We start from the raw sequence: 24,512 nt of genomic DNA on the forward strand, positions 1-24,512 counted from the left end.
AAAAAAGTTCGTGGGAAAAAAGAGTTAATAATTAAAATGACTTTTTTTAAAAAAAAAAATAGATGAAAAAAATATTTTTTTATTAATATAGGGTAAGTATAAGGTAGTCTATGTTCATAAATTACTTTCCGTCATTTGACATTGAACGCTCGAGCCTCTGGTATTCCTGGTGCTTGAACTCGAGACCTCAAGGAATAACAACAATTTATTTATCATTGAGATCATTTAAATTACCCTTAAACTTTAAAATATTCTATATTGATCTTTAAACTATGACCTCATTTTAAATTGGTCCCTAAATTTTAAAGTATTCCATATCAATATTAAAACTATTGTTATTATTCTATTTTAATCCTTATGTTAATGTGTAGTAATTGTACTGGTTAAGCATTAACTTATTTTTTAATGTCATGAGAATTAAACTTGTGACCTAAAAATTCTAAGGACCTTCATAAATAGATTTTTTTATAAGGTCAAATATCAATTCCTAGACCTTCAAAAAATATTTAATTTTGGGTAAAATACAGAAATGGTCGCTCGACAATAGGGTGCTCCTTTGTTAAGTCTTCTTACTATTAAAAATTATAAAATAGTCCCCGACTATATGAAGTTATTTGTTGAGTCTCTCCACCATTAAAAGTTACAAAATGGTCACATAACTATTAATGTGTTCCAAATTCATCTTTTTCGCTGTAAAATTGGCGGTCGTCTGAGCTTGACATTAACCCGTTGATTAATATATAATAAAATATAATCTCAGAACAGTTTGAGTTTTATTTTATGGATCGACTCTCTATTTATATTATGTTGTCGAGCTAGTGCTTGAAAGCAATAGCTAGTAGACATCATTAAAATATGATTTAGTCAACATCTTAATATCCAACAGATACAACCGTCATTTTTTTAACCAAAAAAGATGAGTTTGAAACATGTGGATAGTCGAGTGACTATTTTATAACTTTTAATACTTAGGGGATTCAACAAAAAACTTCATATAGTCGTAGGATCATTTTATAACTTTTAGTAGTCGAGGAACTCAACAAAGTAATAATCTATTATCAGAAGACCATTTGTGTACTTTACCCTTGAATTTTTTAAAAGGTCACAAGTTTAATTCTCAAGATCTTAAAAAAACCAATAGAGTTAATGGTACATTAATATAACGATAAAAATAGAATGATATTGATAGTTCGAGGATTAATATAAAATATATTAAATTTTAGGCGTTAATTTAGAATAAAGATAAAATTTTAAGGAGTGATATAAAATGTTTTAAGATTTAAGAACTTATTTAAAATGAAGATCATAATTGGAACTCTTCCGTTGTTAACTCTAAATTTAATCCTAAAAACTATTTCCTTATAATAACTCTAATTTCATAATTCAATCGATTTTTTTATGAAATTATCGATATGTTATCGTATATAAACTTTTAAATTTTATAGTGTGGATTGATTACAAAGTATTATGTGTTTATATTTTTTTTATTAATTATTGATGACACATTCAAATTTTACTGATACAATTATTCGAATTCAAACTATTGAGGAGGTTCACCAAATTTTAATTTTTTAATATTTTTATTCTAACATTGACTAAATGGGAAGAAATGTACAAAGTCTTTCTTTTAATTTTTTTTGACCAATGCCATGGGTTGACCGACCCATGCCCTAAAATCATTCATTAAACAACATATATTATATGCAGAGGAGCGATTGGGCATCGCAATCTACTTGCAGCACGAAAAGGAAAATTCACACCTCCCAAACGCTCCCCCTATAAACCCTAAAATTTCTCCCCAATTCCTTGAGTTTGTCGAAGGTGAAGAAAGAAAATGGAGAATTCGAGTCAAGAATCCCACCTGAGATCGGATAACTCCGTAACCTACGAATCACCCTACACGGTTTACGCCATGGCAGTATCTTCAACCCCCTCCCCCACGAATCTCAGCCATCAATCCATCGCTCTCGGAAGTTTCCTCGAAGACTACAGTAACAGAGTCGACATAATCTCCTTTGATCCAGACACGGTTTCCGTCAAAACCCACCCAACCCTTTCCTTCGACCACCCTTACCCACCCACAAAGCTCATGTTCCAACCAAATCGTAAATCCTCCTCCTCTTCTTCTTCTTCCGATATCCTCGCTTCCTCCGGCGACTACCTTCGTCTCTGGGAAGTTCGAGAATCTTCCATTGAACCCCTCTCCGTTCTCAACAACAGCAAAACCAGCGAGTTTTGTGCCCCTTTAACTTCCTTCGATTGGAACGATGTTGAACCCAAGAGAATCGGAACATCCAGCATCGACACTACATGCACCATTTGGGACATCGAAAAGGGCGTCGTCGAGACCCAATTAATCGCTCATGATAAAGAGGTGTACGATATTGCTTGGGGTGAAGCTAGAGTTTTTGCGTCCGTTTCCGCTGATGGGTCCGTCAGGATTTTCGATTTGAGGGACAAAGAACATTCCACGATCATTTATGAAAGTCCTCAACCCGACACCCCTTTATTAAGGTTGGCTTGGAACAAGCAGGATCTGAAGTATATGGCTACTATTCAAATGGATAGCAACAAAGTTGTGATTTTGGATATAAGGTCACCCACGATGCCGGTGGCTGAGTTGGAGCGCCATCAAGCCAGTGTCAATGCCATCACCTGGTCTCCTCAGAGTTCTAAGCATATTTGTTCTGCTGGGGATGATACGCAGGCTCTTATTTGGGAGTTGCCCACGGTGGCTGGACCTAATGGTATCGATCCTTTGTGTGTGTACTCTGCTGGCGCAGAAATCAATCAGTTGCAGTGGTCTGCTGCTCAACCGGATTGGATTGCCATTGCCTTTTCTAACAAAATGCAGTTTCTCAAAGTTTGAGGTTTGGGACCGTATTTTCCTGCTTGAAAGTATTAAAGTCTGATAGTTTGCTTCATAGAATGTTTAAGCTTGCGTTCCTCTTTGAGTGAATTTGTGGAATCTGTTATATTTAAGCCTGCCATTTATGTTATTTCTTTGCTCCATTAATGAAGTGAAAGTTCCTCCAACAATCTTTGGTGAAATTCCTTTTGTTCTTCATCAAATAGTGAATGACACCTCCAAAAAAATTTAAGTTTGGCGTATTTGATGCTTGATATGCTTTATGCAATACAGCTGAACAAAACTTCCCCTTCTCAGATGATTTGAATTTGATTTAGTTTGAGAAAAGAAATTCACTTAACGTCAAGTTCGTCAAATTATGATTGATTTCATGTTCAGGAATTCAACATAACATAATATTTTGTGGCCGAAAAAGAATCGAGGATAACTGTGAATTCCATCTTGTTGAAACTTATAGGTTAACTAGAATCAAACAATCTTATATGGTTTGAAAGGCAGGTCATCTCACTGTGCATCATAGGACTGTCCTTGTTACACGATAGCCATTAACTAAGCCAATCATGTAGCTTATACTATGAGGATGAAATAACAGTTACCTTAATCTGGATCAAAAAGGGAAAATCTTAAAATTTTTATAGTTAATTGCTGCTTCAAAGCAGAAAGCTTTCCTCTGGAATGTTGATTAAAAAAACATTGTGATGGCCCATGCTTCTAAATTCTAAATCAGTAATGTGGTTTGAGAGAGGAACACTCCAAGGGTCGAGTTCTAATCCGCAATAATGTGGTTTGAGAGAGCAACACTCTGGGTCATTTGATATTGAATGCTTATATCCTTGAGGTCGTTTGGTTTGTGTTCAGATTTTTTAAATTTTAAAAATCCTATATATTTTGAAATTTTATAGAATTATATAAATCTTTAACAATTCACATAATTATAATTTCAAAAAATTATATATATATTGAAAATGTCTAAATTTTTTAAAACTATTAATTAAAAATAGTTAAAATATATATATATATATATATATATATATTTGAATTGAGAGAGACTACTACATTAAACAAGGGTTGAAAGGTAGAAGACTGCTGCAAAGAGGCAGCATCCGAAACAAGAAGAGTCGCAATTTCAACAGGAGGAGAAGCAAGGAGAAGTGCTGATCCGAGGAGAACTTTACAAATCAAATGAGAAAATAACCATTGAGATAATACCCTTTAACGACAAATAATAGCGAAATGATTTTTTTTATAGAAGACACTAACTTTATCAAAAAAATATTTTGAATTACAATGGAGATTTACAAACATAATTGTAAATTAACCACATAGTTAGGATATTTTCTTAAATCATTGACACAATTAATAATTTAAGATCACATAAAAATCATATAAGGAAAGATTAAAAAAACCTAACCAAAAGTCGAACAAGGATAGATACAAACAAATCTGATCGCATTGGCAAACAACCTACAAAAAGAAATCAAGCTATTGAAAGATCACCAACAAAATCACAAATCAAAGTCGAGCGACGTGAAAAAAACTATCCACGAATGCAAATCAAGTATCCAAATCCAATATGAGGATCTAAAGTAGGGAAGATCAACGCGATGACATATAAGCGTCATCTTAATCAGTCGTGACGATGTCAAATCAATCCTTAAAAAAGATAAATGAAAAACAATGATCAAACGACAAAAAATGTGCCAAAAGACAGAAAAAATACGTGTCATAATGGAAGATGAAAATGTGTCATAAAGGAATACTTATTGAAAATTAAAAACAAAAAAAATAAAGATGCATTATAAAAAAAATAGGACAATAAAAAATACTGACAATCAATATCAAAATTGGTATCGTCACCGATAAAAAAACATGCAATAAGGTCCGTTTGTGAGATTTTGGTGGCCCTAGGCGAACCAAAAAATTAGATCCTAATCAGAGATTTAAATTATAATTTGTATTTGTGTCTTTGATCACATTGTGTTTATCGCTATTGCAACCACTACAAGTATCATGGTTGTGGATTTTTAATAACATATACAATTGTGGACATAATGATTATGAATATCGCAGTTATTACCACTGCATAACAATTATTGTTGCAGTTACAAATTGTTATTTAAGTAATTGTTCATAATAACAAGGGTTGAAAAAAATAAATTTTAAGGGTAGCTCCATAATAACAAGTATTAAAAAAATGAGTCCTTAATAACAAATATTAAAAAAAAGTAAATTTTAATAGTATGCTTATAATAACAAATATTAAAAAATTAGGTATCTAATAGAAAGTATTGAAAAGTTAGACTCATAATAATAAATTAATATTTAAAAATTGAATTTAAAAAGCATGTCCCTAATAACAAATATTGAAAAACTTAGACCCTAATAACAAATATTGAAAAACTTGGACCCTAATAACAAGTATTGAAAAAATAGGACCTTTATAACAAATGTTAAAAAAATTATAAATTATAAAAGTAGACCCCTAATAATAAATATTAAAAAAATAAACCCATAATAATAAATATTAAAGAAAAATTGAACCCTCATAACAAGTATTAAAAATAATTGGGTCATATAGTTTATATAAAAGATTAAATAACTTCAGTGACCGAAAATTCCTTATAATATACGATTTTGACCAATTTTTTTTCGATTTGCCAAAATGACCAACAAAATCGCAATGCGATCTCTAAATCGCAACGCGATCTCCAGTAACGCAAATCAGTTTCCAGATTCGCAACGCGATTTTGACTATCGCAACGCGAATATGTAAATCGCAACGTGATTCTGACTATCGCAATGCGATTTTCAAAGCGCCATTAGTATCGCAACGCATATTTTATTTTCAAATTCCAAACACGAATATTAATATATCCCGTAATCACAACTCTTAACCTAAAACCCTAAATCACAACTCAGCCCCATCTCCATCTCTCATTCTCTACGGTGACATCCGTCCCCATATCCGACGAAATCCGTCCCCATCTCCGACGAAATCCGTCCCCATCTCCGGCGAAATCCGTCTATCTCCATCTCTCAGAGCCACCCTCACAATCATTCACGATCAGAAATGGAAAATCAACCAAATCAACCACCGAGGGTTAGTTTTTTTTAATTATTTTTATTTTGAAAATTTTGCATTATTATTAGATTTTTCATATTGAAATTGATGATAAGTTTATTGGTAATTTCAATAATAGATTAACAATTTCACTTAGATTGCTTATTAAATTCATTCAATTGCTGCCAATACTGCTAAACTGTTTAGTCTTTAACCCTGTGAAGTTAGTATTTGTCTTTGTTTTATCTTTTGGTTGAAGTAATGCAATTCATTCAAGTTTCAATTTTAGACAATGACTATTTGAAACCGAGGATCGCAACGCGAAATGAAAATCGCAACGACAAAATCGCAACGCGATTTTAGTTTCACGTTGCGATAGTCAAATTCGCGTTGCGATAGTCATTTTCGTGTTGCGATTTTCATTTTTGTGTTGCGATTTTAAGTTTCAGAAACTGTTCTTCTTCTGCAAATTGAAACTTGAATGAATTGCATTACGTCAACCAAAAAACAAAGACAAATACGAAATTCACAGTGTTGCAAATTTAAGTTTGAAGAATAAACTGCTACTACTCTTTATGTTTATTATTGTTTTTGGTATATCTTCACAGTGTAGTTTTTGGTATATCTAACTTGGTATGTTTATTGTTTTTGTAGAACTTTTTTTCGGCTCAATTGACCTTAAGGAATAAAATAAGCCTAGTCACTACAATTGCGTCGAAGCTTTCACCTATACAAAGAAAATTGTTTGAGGATACTTGCTTCGGGCCATGGCTGAAAGTACAACATCCGAGTGGAGATACTATGTTGACCCATTTGTGGCTTCAGACCATGACTAGCGATCTACCCGAGAGTATAAAACGTGGTAATGAAGAGATATGGTTTCATTTTCCACTGGCGTATACGTGTTTTAGGCGGGAGGAGTTTTGCTTAATCACTGGTCTACGCTTCGGACATGATGATGTAGGTCGATAAACTAGTCATATTACCCGCCCATCATGGTTATCCCGGGTTTTTCCTGAGTTGTCAATGGAGAAGCCGAATTTACACGTCGACGACTTGACGAGATTATTGAATAAGAAAGATGGTTTTACTCGGATGGATGACGTCGATGTTTTCTGAGTATGCTTTTTAGTACTTTTGCATGCTGGCGTTTTAGGCAGAGAGGCCAGACAACCTATTCCTAAAAACCTAATATTATTAGTAGAGGACCTAAATGCATGGAACCTGTTTCCGTGGGGTTCGTATATATGGAAAGCTACCTGGAATAAGTTGTCGTCTGCCTTTGATGACCGCAAAAGTTTGCGTGGCGATGGTTCCAAATACACTTTGTCAGGCTTTATTTAGGCCTTTAAAGTAAGAATTTCTATATAATGTTTCCAAAATTATAATTAATTATTTAACAATTACTAATATTTGTGTATTATATTGTTTGTAGATTTGGATATTTGAGGTTTTTCCCGACATGCAGACATATGCATTAAAAACTTCAAATGATATTCATAGGGTTATTTCCTGGAAGAGAAAACGACGCCTGTTGATTTGGGAAGAGTTACTACGGTATATGACAATAAATGATGTAAGTTAACACAAATACTACCATATATAAAAAATTTATTACTAGTACACGTTTAACTTTGTTTGAGTTTTTATATTGTTAGGAGGCCAACACTCCATTATAGAGGCTGACACCCACGGAGGCTAAGCTTGCCATTGATTGGTGGCAAACTAGTAAGCGTTTTTTAGATGGCATGGATGATGAGTAGCCTCCACCTCGAGAGCCATCACCTGATCGACCACACTATACACCTCTACAACGAGAGCCATCACCTATTCCGTCACATCATCGAGCCTCTTCTCCACCATCACCTCATGATAGGCGACCGGCAAAGATGCCATGACATTTATCTCCCTGTTCTCCACCTCCACGGGATGAGTTAAGGGAGTTACGTGATGAGGTCAATGCCTTGCGTGAGGAGGTCGGTACTTTACGCGATGACAATGGTGCATGGCGTGATGAGGTATCTACTTTACGTGGTGAGGTAGCGGCTCTACGTGAGATGGTAGCATCGTTGTAGAATGAGGTTCATACTCTACGCAACGAGGTAAGTTTAAGATTTTTCATATTTAACTTGATTTACTCGTAATTTCACTTAGATTAACCATTTCACTTAGATTGCTTAGTAAATTCATTCGGTTGCTGCAAATACTGCTAAACAGTTCTAAAATAACCCTGTGAAGTTAGTATTTGTCTTTGTTTTGTCTTTTGGTTGAAGTAATGCAATCCATTCAAGTTTTAATTTGCAGAAGAAGAATAGTCGCAATACGAAACTTAAAATCGCAACGCGAAAATGACTATCGCAACGGGATAATCGCAATGCGAAACAAAAATCGCAACGTAAAAATCGCAATGCGAAAATGAAAATCGCAACGCGAATTTAGTTTCGCGTTGCGATTTTGGTTTTGCGTTGCAATTTTCTCGTTGCGATTTTTATTTCGCATTGCGATTATCCCGTTGCGATAGTCATTTTCGCGTTGTGATTTTAAGTTTCGTGTTGCGATTTTAAGTTTCAGAAACTATTCTTCTTCTGCAAATTGAAACTTGAATGGATTGCATTACTTCAACCAAAAGACAAAGACAAATACTAACTTCACAGTATTGCAAATTTAAGTTTCAAGAATAAACTACTACTCTTTATGTTGTCCTTGAACATGCACTAAACCTATATGTTGTCCTTTTAAATGTTTATATAAGTGCTTACTTCTGGAATGTTATCTGATGCATTTTGTGAACTATGATAGAATAATGACTTGGGTGAATACCGTGCAAGTTTGAAACATATTTGTCTTTGTTTTCACTGTTTAATATCATGTCTGTTTATTTACTGATTTATGTATTAATTTATTTTTAGCGGCCCGATAAGTTGGATACTTTACGTCGGGTTTTTCTTGCACGACGGGGTTCACGCATCAGACGGCGTGCACGTGTCATTATGTCTCCGTTTACCCCAATAGTGCGAAGACTCCGTAAGAAGAAGACCGACTCACCTATCATCGTTCAAGAGGCCTCTCCTATCATTCAAGAGGCCACTATCATCCCTCAAGAGTCCCCTCCCATCGTTCAAGAGGCCTCTGTCATCGTTGAAGAGGTCTCTCCCACCATTCAAGAGCTCGATTCACACGGCGTAATATGTCGAATTATTGAGAAACCCTATTACATGTCGGACATGATGGATGACTGTTGGCTTTCGTATGAGTTACCGGCCAGTACTATTCCGGCAGATGAAGTGAAGAGGAGAAAACTACCGAAAACAATTATGGATAATACCCTTTGGGCTAAGACCGCAGTTGATTTTTATCTACATGAGCGGAGACAGGGGTGTTACGCTGACATATACAAACTCAACGATGATATACATTTGTTGATTAATCGGTCTTGGTGGGGTGTGTTATTAGGGGTTGAAGACAAAGGCTATTTCGATGAGGGGTAAGTCTTATATTTTTCTTATATTTCATTTTGATTATTTTTTTTAAATTTATGTAATTCACTAATATATGTCTTTCTTTGTAAAACAGCATATTGATGCATGAGTGTCACGTCTTCTAATGATAAGGAAAATGAGGAAAAATAAAAAAATACGCAATTTTCAATTATGTCGACGTCTTTTCACGTAGTTCACTTGAAGAATCAACGACATGAATCATATGTGTTGGCTAATGGACAAGCTAAACTTTATCCTGCATGGTGGGAGGTCGATAAGGTTAGTATTTATTTTTTAAATATTTTAAAGGTGTTCATAAATAAGTGCGCAATTGAATTATTACTTATGATTGCAGGTGTTTATCCCTGTTTTGGAACTTACTTATTGGCTTCTCGTCGAGCTTCAACTCCCATCCCTGAAGACAATAGTATATAACAGCATGATAAATTACATATCATTGTCTGATTTGAGAGATATTATTAAGGGATGGAGCTCTCATTTGGCTAAATTCTTGGATGCGATTAATTATTAGACTTATTCTGGAAACAAGAAGCCAAATAAGTTCAATGTTACAATTATCAGAGACGAGATCGCGCCACAACAAACGCAGAAAGCCAGAGGGGATTGTGGTCCTCTCGTATGCATGTGCTTGGAGCGTTTGACGACAGGAAGTACACAGTTTCTACCTCCCACCGATAGAGATAGAGGTACAGTATGCTTGTGGTTTCGGCATTTTATGGCTAGAGCGATATATGCGAGACGCTGCCTACCTGCATCCACGTTATGAAAGTGTCCATAAACAATTTGTAAGTCAAATGCAAGTGTTGTTACCTAGAATTCAATAATAATTTGTTGTTTGTTGGTTTTAGATGTGTAGATAGTGTTTTTTGAGCAAATGTTTGGTTTCTGCAGGTTAATCCTGAAGTGAGCTGCGTGAAATTGATGTATGGGTGCATAAACAACTGTCTGGGGTACACTTTTTTTTATTGTTTAATTGATTCTTAAAAGTCTGATTTGTTTAATTGATGAGGAAAATAAGAATTATTAGCATTTTTTGCTTGTTTAATTGATTTGTAAAAGTTGATTTGTTTAATTGATGTGTAAATAATTCTTATTTGTGCTTGTTTAATTAATTGAAATGTAAAAGTTGATTTGTTGATTTCAATCTGCATCATATTGAAGGCAAAAGACCTGTTGAAGGTACACTTTCGCAACGCTAAACTCAAAATCGCAATGTGAAAGTCAAAATCGCAATGTGAAAGCCAAAATCGCAACGCGAAATTTAATTCGCGTTGCAATAGTCTAATACGCTTTGCGATTTTCTCGTTGCGATAGTCAACTTCCCGTTGCGATAATCAAATTCACGTTGCGATAGTCAAATTCGCATTGCGATTTTTGCGGTGCGATAGTCATATTCGCGTTGCGATAGTCAAATTCGCGTTGTGTAATAAGTGATAACAACTGAACAGATCATAGTAATGTTCAAACTCAAGTTACTAATACATGCCTAACTGAAAATGTTAAAAGTTTACACATAAAATACACATAATAGTCAAATTCGCGTTGCGATATTCAAATGAATGTGTAATAAGTGATAACAACTGAACATATCATAGCAATGTTCAAACTCAAGTTACTAATACATGCCTAACTGAAAATGTTAAAAGTTTACACATAAAATACACATAATACAACGTTTGCATTTAAAAATCACCTAGTTAATAGTCCCAAAAGGTGAATCCGGTTGTGATTGGGATTTTGATTTTGATTTCGATTTTGATTGTCTTTTTCTTGACACCATATGAGCTTTGGATTTTGATGAGGATCCATATTTTGGTAGAGGAAAAGATGATTGTGATGGCATTGGTGATCCACATGTCAACCTTGTATGACCACTTTCCTTGCACCGACTACATGTCGATCTCTTCTTCTCTTCACCCTTAGACGGTATACGATCGTGACTTTTTGGTCGGCCAGGTAGCCTTCTGTCCATGGCTGGTGGCAAAACTATTTGTAAGTCATCTGGTATGTCCCACTCAGAAGGATTTGGAATAGGGTAGATAATCTCGGCATAAGTCTGTCGATATACTTCTATAGTGTAGCAATCCATAGCGTATGCGCTTGAATCATCTTGGTTTAGATGAAGAGCAACTTTTATAACATGGCCACACGGATAACCAGATGTTTACCCTTTCATACAACTACATGTATTTGTATTTAGATCGACAAGCCCATTTAAGTTATTATCCAGTACTTCAAATAAAGTGTTTGAACATGGTTCAACTCTCCATGACGTTGACTTCACAACACGTTTCGTTATCTTTTTTTCAGTCCATGGTGTAACACGATGTTCCAATGTTCCTGTAAATTTAAATAAATAATACTTAGTAAAATATATGATAAGTTACGAATTTAAAGAAATAATATTTGCATGGTTTCTTTTCTTGTAGTACCACTGTTGAATAGAGGCTTGAAAAAACTCCATTAACATAGTAATGGGTAATTTCCGGGAATGACGACTTAGAGCATTGATTGATTCTGCACTATTAGACGTCATGAAACCATATCTTGCTCCAAGTTGATGTACTCTTGACCATCTTTCAAACCCAACATCTTCTAGTGTTTCAGCACACTGAGGCAAAACACGTCTTAAACAATTTATATGCTTATTAAAATCCACTTCCCGATAAGCTTTTACAGCCTTCCAATATGTCCATTTGTGATTTTTTATACCAGCAGACCTTGATTTTAGATTTCTATACAAATGAACACCACAAAGTCCATGAAAAGCATCTGGGAAACACCTTCTAACAACGTTATCAATTGAGTTTGCCCTATCGGATATGATTGTCAGATTGCTAATAGGACCTATGCAATCCCTAAGATGCCCCATAAACCATGTCCATGAATCAAAGGTTTCAGATTTGCCAACCCCGTAAGCTATTGGCAGTATCCCATTATTAGCATCCATGGCTACTGCTAATAAGTTTACTCCAAGGTATCGACCTTTTAAATGTGCTCCGTCAACTATAATAACTGGGCGCATGCAAGTAATAAACGAACGAATCTACAAAATCATATACACACGAAATATAATCATTTAAATGTGAAATGCATGTAACTAACAAAAATGAGTCAACAAAATTATATTGATTCACTAACCGCAGCACCAATGGCGATAAACAGCAACTCAAAGCGTCCATCTCTATTTGTTTTGATATGAGTTACCAATCCAGGATTTTTCAGCTTTAAATTGTGACAATAAGCCGGCAGTTGGGCAAACGATGCTTCTGGAGACCCCCTCAACAATTCCAAGGCATAACATTTGGCTCTCCAAGCTTGAGAATATGAGATACTAATCTTGAACCGAGCATTCATGTCAGTCATAATTTCATGTCCCCGATATACCTTGCCATTCAAAAACATTAACTCAGCCAGAAAACCACCCAACACCTTTTTGTTTGCATGTCTATGGTGAGGAAAAACTTGGGTTCTTGAACATGTATGTTTATCAATAAAAGTCCTAACTTGAAACATTTCACAATCTTTTATCCTCTCTGCAATCATACGCCACGTACAGTTTTTGTCAATCATACACCTTGTTTCGAAACGATCTTTGCTTGATTTGTTAACTTTTAGTTGATAGCCATCTTCCACACAATCCGTATACAAAGCTATCTTCAAGTCTTCCTTTGTATCAAAACAATCATCTTTCTTGATACGAATAATTTTTGTGTAACAATCAACTGCTATCTTTACCAACTCTTCTTCCGGTATATGAAGTAATTCTGGCATATTCCAGTTATACTCCCGTGGCATTTTCTTTGGGGACTTTTCTTCGGGGATTTCTTCTTCTTCTTTTTCTTCTTCAGGGTTATATGAATTACAGAATGGATGTTCAACATGTTCATTCACAGTTGTAACTTCTTCCTCATTATCATCAACAACATCTTCCTCGGCAACAGCTGTTTCATCATCAAAATTTGGGTATTGACCAATATTAAAATCATTACACACAGGGTCTGTTTCTTCTTCTGAAACATCATCAAAATCCGAGTATTGACCAAGATCAAAGTCTGGGTATTGACCAAGATCAAATTTCGAATACTTACTAGTACTCATAATTTTTTCTGTTGGCTCATCATCGTCTAACTGGTCAATACGAAAACCGAAATTTGGTGCTGAAAGTTGATTGGGATTTGGATTAGGGAAAGGTTGTGGGTTTTGAGATTGTGTTTGGTATTGGAAATGTGGTGAAACAAAATTTGCTTGGTGATGAAATTGTGGTGGAACCATTCAATTTTGAGCACCATAAACTGGGGTTGAAAAACTTAGTTGATTACTACCCGCTACTGACCCAACTTCACTACTTCTAGGTTCAACAACATACAATGTAACATCATCTTGCGAAACACTAATGTAAGCAATGAATCGTTCAACATCTTCATTGTCGGTTAACAAATAAACTTTACCTTTTCTCTGATAAGATAGCCTAAATCCACTTAAGGGCTCTAAATTCAATTTATTTGCAACACGTAACATTAGAGTTTCATAAGTTAACTTTTTTAATGACAGTTTTAGTTGAAGATTCATGGGTAAAGGCATATATTGTAAAACACCATGAACATTCTCCCATGACTCTCCAAAACACAAATCTATCCAAACATGATCAACATTAGATGATTTCATTATTGTAAATTAATTTACTAAACAAACGAGCTGCGAAACTAAAACCTGTTGCCGGATGGGGAAGGATGTCGTTGGATATAGGAACAAATGTCGCCGGAGAGAGTGATAGATGTAGATGGAATGAGTTACGATTTAGGGATTTAGGTTATGAGTTGTTGCTGCTGCGTAGTTATATACCCAAAACATTTGTGTTGCGAAACTAAAACCTGTTGCGAATTTGAAATTCAGCGTTGCGATAGTCAAAATCGCGTTGCGAATCTGGAAACTGATTTGCGATACTGGAGATCGCGTTGCGATTTAGAGATCGTATTGCGATTTTGTTGGTCATTTTGGCAAATCGAAAAAAAGTTGGTCAAAATCGTATATTATAAGGAATTTTCGGTCACTGAGGTTATTTACTCTATATAAAATAACTTTTTATAAATATAATACATTATAAAAAATTACAAGTCATGGACAAGTATTCCTTTTGCCCAGACCCAGATACGGCCCGTATCTGGATGAAATAACGAAATGATTTAAACATAACTTTCTAATAATTATAAGAATAATTTTATAAATTTCGAAAATTCATCGACTCAAATCAAGAAATCATAGTTTAGTATTGTTTATGCATTTTACTTTTTTCCATGGTTACCAAACCGGACCGGACCGGCCGGTTCAACCGGTTGAACCGTGAACTAATGGCCTGTCCGGTCTGGCTACCTCACAAAACCGGTCTGCAATGAACCGGCTGAAAATCAGTAGAACTGGCTGAAAATCGGTAAAACCGGGGTAAATCGGCTGAAAACCGGAGTGAATCGGCTGAAAACCGGAAAAATCGGTTTGAACCGCCGGTTCACTTTTTTTCTTTTAAAAAATATTAAACCAAACAACGTCATTTGTTCAATGAGCCGAGTCAAATTCGAGTATTGCTGAGCTCGACTCGAACTCGAAAACTTTAAAAGTAAACTCAACTCGACTCAAAAACTCACGAGCTAAAAATTATCAAGTTCAACTCGAACTCGAAATAAAATATTAAAACTTGAACTCGAAAAGGATCGAACTCAAAAAAATTTAGAAGTTCGATTGAAGCCTAAAATTTGAGCTCAATTGAAGCGAAAGAATAGTTCGCTCTGTGCTCACCAAAAGGCTCTATGATTTTGAATGTCAAATTACCTCTATTATTTATAGAAGTAAGTTGGGATGCTCTTCTATGTTTCTTAGCCATGTGAGATTGTTTTGTTCTCATATTTTTACTATTTAAACTTTTAGGAAGCTCTTCTATGTTTCTTAGCCATGTGAGATTTTTTTTAAAAAAAATTAAACCAAATGACATAATTTGTTATGATTTTTTTTAAACCCCAATTTTATTTTTTTATTATAGTTATATAATTATATTTATTATTTAATATGTTTTACCTTAAATATTATGTTGTAGTTGATTTGAATCATTTTGTTTCATTTAATTTTATGGTTTTTAATTTATATATGTTATGACTTGTGATATTTTTATACATTTTAATATTGTAAACTTAAAAAAAGTGTTACATATATATTAATATTGCTTTGAATATTATGTAAAATTTTAAAAAATATTATTTTATATAAAATCCGGTTCAACTCCGATTGAACTCTGTTGAACCGGTGAACCAATACCTTCATCGGTTCAATGTCCAATCCGATTTTAAAAACATTGTTTTTTTCTCATTTCCATAACTTTTTTGTTAAGGAAAACAAACAAGGATCATAAAAAATTAAGGATAAACTATATGAATGGTCACTAACGTTTAATTGAATTTTCAAAAGTTATAAATCGGTTATTAATATTTTTAATTTATAATAAAATGGTCATTTGATGTTAACCGTCGTTAATAAGGGTAACGGAAAGCTGAAATGGACGGTTAAGCACTGAGCTGGCCCGTTGACCAGTCACTAATGGTCAAATCAAAACCCATTCTTCTTCATTCTTGCTCGTCGCTGCCACCGTCTTCTTCTTCAACCTCTGGAACATGCTAAACGTGAAAACCATTAAAGACCAAACCAGACTGGGTAGATAACGGACCTTTATCTGAGAAGCTACTTTGTTTCTTAACTGAAACCTTACTGGAAGAAAATAATGACGAAAAACATTCCCGTATGGAAGTTCAAGATACTGGAAAGTTATAATCACAACAAATGTTTATCCCTATAAGCCATATCAATTTCCTGGTATCCACCTGAAGCAGAGATTTAAGTTCATGCCTCGTTAAGAAACCACTCGATCGATTATCAACTGGTTAGAACACAAATATCATCCCCTGCATTGCGTTCCTCGATCCTTAAATTAATCAAAACGAAACTCCACCACTAATACATGAATGAAAAACTTAGAGCTTGGAAAATTCCAAAACATAATCCAAGCAGAAGGAGCTTAGAGATGTACTAAACAAGCCAAATTGTTTCAGAGATCAACTGTTGGATAATTGAAATTTCTATTGATTACTAAAAACAAATTAGGACCGATTCGTATTTTTTTCAATTATCAATCTAACGCTAGTTCTTTCGTTTGTTCTTAAAATCGGAAAAAGATATACGTACGATTTTTCAGTCATTGAACTCTCGTTCTTCAATCTTCTGTTCGGTTGACATAAAATAAGAAAGAAAAAATGAGAAGTTCTCAGAAAGAAAGCTTGGAATCGTCTCCAAGAGGTGTTCACTGAACAATGTCAAAACTAAGAGATTGGATTTTCTTCTTTTTCTCTCGACTTTATTTTCTTTTCCTTTAACTTTCTATAAAGAAATCTATATTATTAGCAGCCAAACAATGATTCCCAGATTTGCATGAGGAGCTTGAAATTTCAACGAAAAATTCAAGGCTTTTTTAACAGTTTCTGTTTTACTAAAACTACGGAAATACCCAGAAGGTAGAAACAATGATTCTCGTGGTCTGTATTAGCAATAATAACTTTGAACTAATATTCTTTTGGACGACAAAGGACACCCATCTCATTTGATATTACACCTAAAATAAAATAAATAGAGTAGCAAATCGGAAGAATTGAACAACGAACACAATGCTAAGAAGTTCTGAGTTGTCACAGAATATGTGGGGAGAGAGAAGTTGTTCTGTCTAGGGTTGTTCATGGACGGTTAACCTAACCATTAAGAAACGGTTAACTGCTAACGGTTAACCATTATTAACGGTTCGGTTACAGGTTAACCGTATTTGTCAATTTTTTTATAATTCATACTACAAAAAATATATAACTTAACACATACTTACACCGATGTAAGTGAATAAAATAAAAAGTATAGCACTTAACGCATACTTACGTTGGTGTAATTATGTACATCTCCAAATATCTTAGTAGCTAACAATAAACACAAAATTATTTTGTTTTAAGAATATTTCTATATTTTTAAGGAAATAAAAATTAAAAATGATAAATATATATATATATATATATTAAATTATTTGTATACAAATTTTATTATATATATATTATAAATAATAGAAAATTATATTAAGTTATTTGTGTAAAAATCTAATAAATTAGAAATATATAATTATAAATTTAATTTCTTAATAGTTAACCGTTGGTCAGAACTTATAAACGTAACCTTAACCGTTAACCACTATTTTTAGTTGTTCGGTTAACCGAAATCGTTTAATATTAACGGTTCAGTTAATTAACCTATTAAATGTAACGTTTATACGGGTTAACGGTTACAGTTAACGATTCCGGATTTTTTGAACACCCCTAGTTCTGTCCACTAATTACCTTTTAAATAAGGTCCACAGGAAAGAAAAAGGACAAGACACCACATGACTTATGAAAAGGTTGAAAACATGTTTCATACAAACTCTTGAAAATGTGGGGGTGTCTTGAGAAGGTAATTGTCATATTACCAAAACAAATGAAAATAGGTTCTAGGCAATGGATTGTATTTTTTTTACTATCCTATTATTTAGAATGATAGACCGATGCTAGTTGGAATTTGATATTCAAGATATCTACAACATAAGTGAATATTTTCACATTGGAAGGAAAAGTTGTGACATAGGAATCCTTAAGGAAAAGGTTATAAATAGATAAATAGTGAAATATGAGTTTGAAGTTCTAGATAAGTCTGGAGAATAGGTTGAATTGTAACACCCCGAAATACAAGTTAGGAGTTTCGAGTTTATTCCTTTGGGCTTTTTGGATAAATACCCATTAGTATGTCAAGCTTTGGACCCAAATTGATTTGATTTGGGCTTGGGATGAGCCCAACAAGTATTAAAAATGGTGTTTTTAATCTGGACTCAAATGTACAGGGACCAAGGAAGTAATTAACTCATTCTTCAAACCAAATGTTGATTTCAATTTACTTGGGATGCTATCATGTCTGCCATCTTCTCCTTTTTTTCATCCTATGTTTGTCTCTTCTCCTCTATTTCTCCATCTTCTTTCCCTCTTAAGAAATCAAGAAAAGGTTGGACCTTTAAAAAATCTAAGCATCCATTGTGAGTGCTAACTTAAGAACTACACTCTTCTCATCCTAAGCTTTCATCTAAACCCATTTTTGTAAGATTTGGTTTAGTTAGCCAAAAACATGTTTTAGTGGGGGTTTGAAGAATTCTAAGCTCTAGTTCGTCTTGTAGTATTTGGTTGGTAAGAAAATGTTCTTATCCTTTCTCTAAGGTTAAAAAATGAGCTAACAACTCATTAAACTTGTTTTGATTAGTTCAAGAGAAATGAGAGAGCTCAAACTAGCACTTTGGTGATTTGACGACGTTTTGCAACCACCTAGCTTCAAGGAAACATGATTCTAACTTGACAATACCACATGTAGGTCATTATATGTGCATTTATGTTTTGTTGGTTCATGAAGCATGCTAGAGTAATTTCCATGGCAAGATTCGTATTTTTTGTTTGCAAGCATGAAAGATGAAAACTTTTAACCTCTAAGACCTCAAATAAGATGTTAACAAGCTTTGTTAGTCATAGGGGAGTGTATAGGTGAGATTTGGAGGCTTGTTCATGCCCAAAATAGAGCGTTTGGTTTATCGGTATCAATATTGGATGAACAGTACTAATACTATTCGTCGGGTAAGGCAAAAATAAGGAAAAACATAAGGGCAATATTGATACCCTTTCAAGGTGTATTGATACCCAAGTATTTTTCAAACATCGAATATGAGTGAGTATCGATACTGCTGTCCCAATATCGATACCCATAGTGATTTTTGGGTAATTTTATTCAATTGGTTTGGGTGATTGGGCTTGGGTGTTTTAAGTTCGTACAAGCTTTAAGTATTCAATGCAAGTGAAATCAAATAAGATAACTTAATTCTTACCTAGAATCAAGCATGTTAGGATGATATAAGAATTACCTTTGTATGACTCTCGGGAAACGGCTAGGACACCCGAGTTACTCTAGCATTATGACGTTTTGTCTTCTATGTTATGCTATAATATGATATCCAAATATTGTTTGTTTGGTACGCATTTGATGCACGTAAATTATGGGTCATACCAGTATAAATTTCGATGCACATAAATTTCAGAATCGTACCTTATGCTCGAGATCTCGTATCTGTAGGATCTGGATGTGAGCTTTCAATGCACGTAAATTTCAGACCTCACCCCGACCTCTCGAGGATTCGTGGTAGTCTAAGGGCCATAAGTTTTAACGCATGTAAATTTTGTTTCTTATTATGAAGCTATCACGTTCTAGATAAGCTAGTTTTTTTCCGAGATGCATGTAAATTCCTCCACCCACACCACTCGGCCTATCTCATGTTTGATATATATTATGCATGGTTACAACTTTGCACACCGACATGTTCATGTAATGAATGCATGTAGTATTGCAAAGTTATTCTCGTGGCACTGAGCTTGTGAGCTCAGCTTATGGAATGTGTTTCTATGTGCATGTTTGTAGAGGATCGTCGAGGGAGCCTATCGCATCTGTCCATTCTAGACTGGTCGTTTATCAGAGTATGTCTTGAGTATTTATAGAGGGCATGTATTATATATGGACGTTGTGTACTCGAGTCATAACTCTATTTTGAATTTCAAACTCATGGATTGTATTTGTACGTATTTGAGAGACTTCCTTATTTTGTGAACTTGATTTCGATTCCGTTTAAATTATAATGAATGGTTTTACTATATTTTGCCAACTCGACTCGACCTAAAACGTATATACCCTCAACCCGACCTGATTTTTTTAGATAACATCCGAACTAGATCCGACCTGACCCGAAATAATAAAAAATATTATTTTTATTAAATAAAAACAGTGATTTAATTGAAAAAATTAATATATAGAGGGGTATTATTATAATTATTCCTAAATATATAAGGTAAAATTATGTATTTTTGATCGGGTCGGGTAAGGTATTTTTCACCCTAAACCCGAATCTGACCCGACCCGAACCCAATTTTTTTTTAAAAAAACCCAACTTGATCGGCTCAGGTTAGGCCGAAACCCGTGGTTTAGGTCCCATACCCATCCCTAATCGTAATCCATAGGTCTTTGGGTCGGACTAGATTAGGGTGTTATATTTAGTGCTATCAAAGCGTACAAGTTTAGTTATTCCTAGATCTGTGGGTCAGTGTCAGTAAGTATCTGTGTGAGTACACACTCCTAGAGTGTCAAGAATACTTAAGAATCTCGAATGACGATAGTAACCTTTCCTTCTTTTCAAATTTTAGGATTCGATTATGTTTGATAGTCCACGTCATACCTAATATGTCAGCTATGCCACCTCTCTCACCTGTACTAGCAGTCTAGCCTGCCGTAGCACCTCAGGAGTTTTCGATCGAGAGGCACTATAGGCACATGACGATCGAATTTTATGGATCCGGGGACGATAATCCCATCTCTACGGACAAGTGGCTCCGAGAGACCTTCCATATGCTTCGTCGGTTGCACCTCACTCCCGAAAGCAAGCTTGAGTGCATCACCGCCCTTGTGAAGGGTGACACGATGGATTAATGAAAGACAATATAGCTGATAATAGAGCCAGAGACCCACCTGAAAGTATTTCTTATTAGAGTTACGCAAAAAGTACGTTGGATAGACTCACGTTGACGACCAGCGTGACCAGTTTCTACATTTGAACTAGGTCGACCGGACGGTACTTGAGTACGAGAAGGAATTTTTTCAACTGAGCAAGTATGCATCAAAGTTTATTCTAACTGTGGCTTATCATTGTAGGAGGTTTAGAGATGGCCTCCATTTGGATGTCCAGACTCAGCTAGCAACCAATCCCTCTCGTGTATTTCTAAATCCAACCCGTCAGGCTAAAATGGTTGAAAGAATTCTTTGCAAGAAAACTCAAGAGGTGAGAGACTTGGTGGGACAGAGCCAGAGGGCACCAGAGACATCTAGGCAATCTCAGTTGATCGTGTGTAAATGTGTGTTATGTCATGCAAATATGTACAAGTATACACAATCAATGCAAGTAATATAGTAGTAAGTGAGTATCATCTCTATAGGGATTAGGAGGATTCTTTAAAGCAAGTTATAACTAGAAAAGGTGTCTCTAACTAATCATAAGTGTCTTAGTCTAATGATATAAACAAGGGAAAATATGATGTGGCAGATGGTATGAACAGATGGAAAAATATTCTATGGCAATAAAATTTTATGGCAATAGATTTGAGAGAATTAAGATAGATCAACATGAGCAAAGGAATGAATCCGGGATGGTGAAGTTCTAACTTGTCTACCTTAGAGATAAGGAGTGAGTTTGAAGCGAATAAAAGGGATAATTGCTAGAGTAGGTTAAGATAACGTCTATAGTTAACACCGAGAGGTATTACCAGAGAAACCATCCAAGAATACCTAGTAATCCTGTCGAGCAGCTTAGTGAGGCATAATAATTAATTCAGAACTTAGAATAATTGTTGTCAAGACAATAGTTTAGCATCAATGCTCTGTGACACGTCTGAATATGAGAGGTTCTTTGAATTATATTTAAACCAATACTTGTTTTGTTTTGTTTTATCTGTTTGCATATTTCATTTGTCTCGACTACATTATTCTGAAATCATTGAATCATTCTTCTTAGTTTATTCATATTAGTTCTTAGTTCAAATACTTAGTAGGATTTAGTTTGTGACATTAGTTCTAGTTGTGGTGAAAATATATTTCTAATCCAATTCCTGTGGAGATGATGCTCATTCACTACTATACTACTTGCATCGATTGTGTATACTTGCACATATTTGCTTGCCTTAGCATATACATTTACAAACGATCAAGTTTTTGGCATTGTTGTCGGGTATTGGCAACTGACGAATTTTTTTTGCCATAACAAGTTCTTTTTTTCACTTTATATCTATTTAGTCTAACGTAGTTTTTATTTTCTTTTATAGGTTTTTATTATTGCATGAGATTGAGATCTGCTGGTAAACCTTTGGAACCATTCGACCCCGAAGTTGAGCAATCGTTAAGACAAAGGTTGCATGCCTAAAGAACCAAAGAACATTTGAATCAAATGCAAAACGACATGGGAGATCTAGGAGACCAAGATACAATAATTAATCTCCAAGTTGCAAGACCAAGAGTGATACGAGATCATTTGAACCCAATTCTCAATGACCTCAATCTTGATATAGTGGCACCGAGATACAAGCCACTCATTTTAAACTTAAACCAGTGATGTTTAATATGTGAACTCTATCAGCCAATTTGGTGGTACACCCAATGAAGATTCTAGACAACATGTAAGTGATTTCCTTGAAGTAAGTGTTTCATTTCGACAAGAAGAAGTGCATTTAAATGTGCTCAAACTGAAGTTTTTTCCTTACTCCTTACGTGATAGAGCAAGAGCTTGGCTCAGCGGAGTTCCTTCCGGATCAATGGAGTCATGGGCAGATTTATGCAAGAGTTTCCTACTCCGATATAATCTGCCCAATATGAATACACAGCTTCGGAACGACATCGTGAGTTTTCACCAAGGAGATGATGAATCAATGTACGAATGTTGGGATAGGTATAAAATTTTACTTCGTAAATGTGTTAACCATGGATTTCACGATTGGACGCAAGTGGTAATATTTTACAATGGAGTCAAAGCACCAACTCGAATGATGCTAGATGCCTCAGCGAATGTCACCTTACTAGACATATCACCCAAGGAAGCTTTTGACATTCTCGACAAAATAACAAATAATGACTATCAATTTCCAAGTACAAGATTGGGAACTGGCAAAAAAAACCCTGGAGCATATGAATTAGAGAGTAAAGATTCGGTAGCATCTCAACTATATGCCATAACCAACATGTTGAAAAATTTGCAACGTCCTAATGAGGTAAGAGAAGTCAAAGCAACCAATAATGTGTGTCTATTCTGTCATGGCAACCATCATTAGAGCGAATGTCCTGAAAACCATGAGTCAACCAATTTTATGGGCAACTAGAATCAGAACAACAATAATCCCTATTCAAACACGTATAATCCTAGTTGGAGACAACACCCAAATTTCTCGTGGAATAATCAAGGAAGCAACAATCAAGCCGCAAATTACAGGCCACAACAAAATAATTCCGACCATCAACATTTTCAAAATCAGCATCATCAGTAGCCTTGGCAGAACAATAAAGGTATAGCTTCTTCCTCTAACACTCATTCCAATACTAACTCCTTGGAATCATCATTGCATGAATTCATGGCCTCGACAAAAGACATCATGGCTTCTACAAAGACCTTGATGCACGAACATTCTGCAACAATTAAAAATCAAGGAAATTTGTTGCAAAGCCATAGTTTATCTCTCAGAGCACTGGAGAATCAAGTGGGACAAATTGCCATGGCATTACATTCTCGCCCACACGGAAATCTCCCTAGTGATACTGCATTCACTAAGCATCATGAGAATGAGCAATGTAATGTACTAACGCTAAGGAGTGGAAAACAAGTCGACCAAGATGACAAGTTTAGGGAAGATCACCTGAACAAGCCTTGCCAAGGCGTAACACAACCTGATCAATATGAGAATGTTGAACGAGAGCAAGTGCCTGAAGAGAAGGAAAGAAGTGAAAGCTCGGAAAAGCATCAACTAGATAATAAGAAATTCATGGTCACGACCAGTGATTCCTCAGCACCATCAGCAGTAGATGTGAGACCTCCACCAGTAGATGTGAGACCTCAACCACCATTCCCTCAACGGTTGAAGAAGTATGATGATGACATCCAGTTCAAGAAATTCGTTGATGTTCTGGATCATTTGTGTATCAATGTGCCCCTACTTGTAGCCATTGAGCAAATGTCTTCCTATGCCAAGTTTCTAAAAGAAATTGTTACAAAGAAAAAGAAGGTAAAACGTGTCGCCACGACAACAGAAATCTACTCAGCAATGAGCAAACTCCCACCAAAGCAAAAAGACCCTGGCAGCTTTATGATACCATGTTCCAATGGTAATAACATCATTGGACGAGCTCTTATTGATTTGGA

General features: G+C 35.0%; 1 protein-coding gene across 1 annotated transcript; it reads left to right on the top strand.

The window, feature by feature from the left end:
- The first annotated feature begins 1,736 nt into the window (after window positions 1-1,736).
- Window positions 1,737-2,999, top strand: LOC120124796 (protein TRANSPARENT TESTA GLABRA 1-like). Its single transcript, XM_039143372.1, has one exon. It carries the CDS (start codon window positions 1,835-1,837, stop codon window positions 2,867-2,869), a length of 1,035 nt encoding a protein of 344 aa, XP_038999303.1. The 5' UTR covers window positions 1,737-1,834; the 3' UTR covers window positions 2,870-2,999.
- Window positions 3,000-24,512: the final 21,513 nt, after the last annotated feature.

Source organism: Hibiscus syriacus, unplaced genomic scaffold (genome assembly GCF_006381635.1).
Source record: "Hibiscus syriacus cultivar Baekdansim isolate YM2019G1 unplaced genomic scaffold, ASM638163v2 tig00110429_pilon, whole genome shotgun sequence".
NCBI lineage: Eukaryota > Viridiplantae > Streptophyta > Magnoliopsida > Malvales > Malvaceae > Hibiscus > Hibiscus syriacus.

Bases quoted from the DNA above. Each gene is read 5' to 3' on its own strand.
- LOC120124796 (XM_039143372.1), top strand. From the start codon at position 1,835: ATGGAGAATTCGAGTCAAGAATCCCACCTGAGATCGGATAACTCCGTA.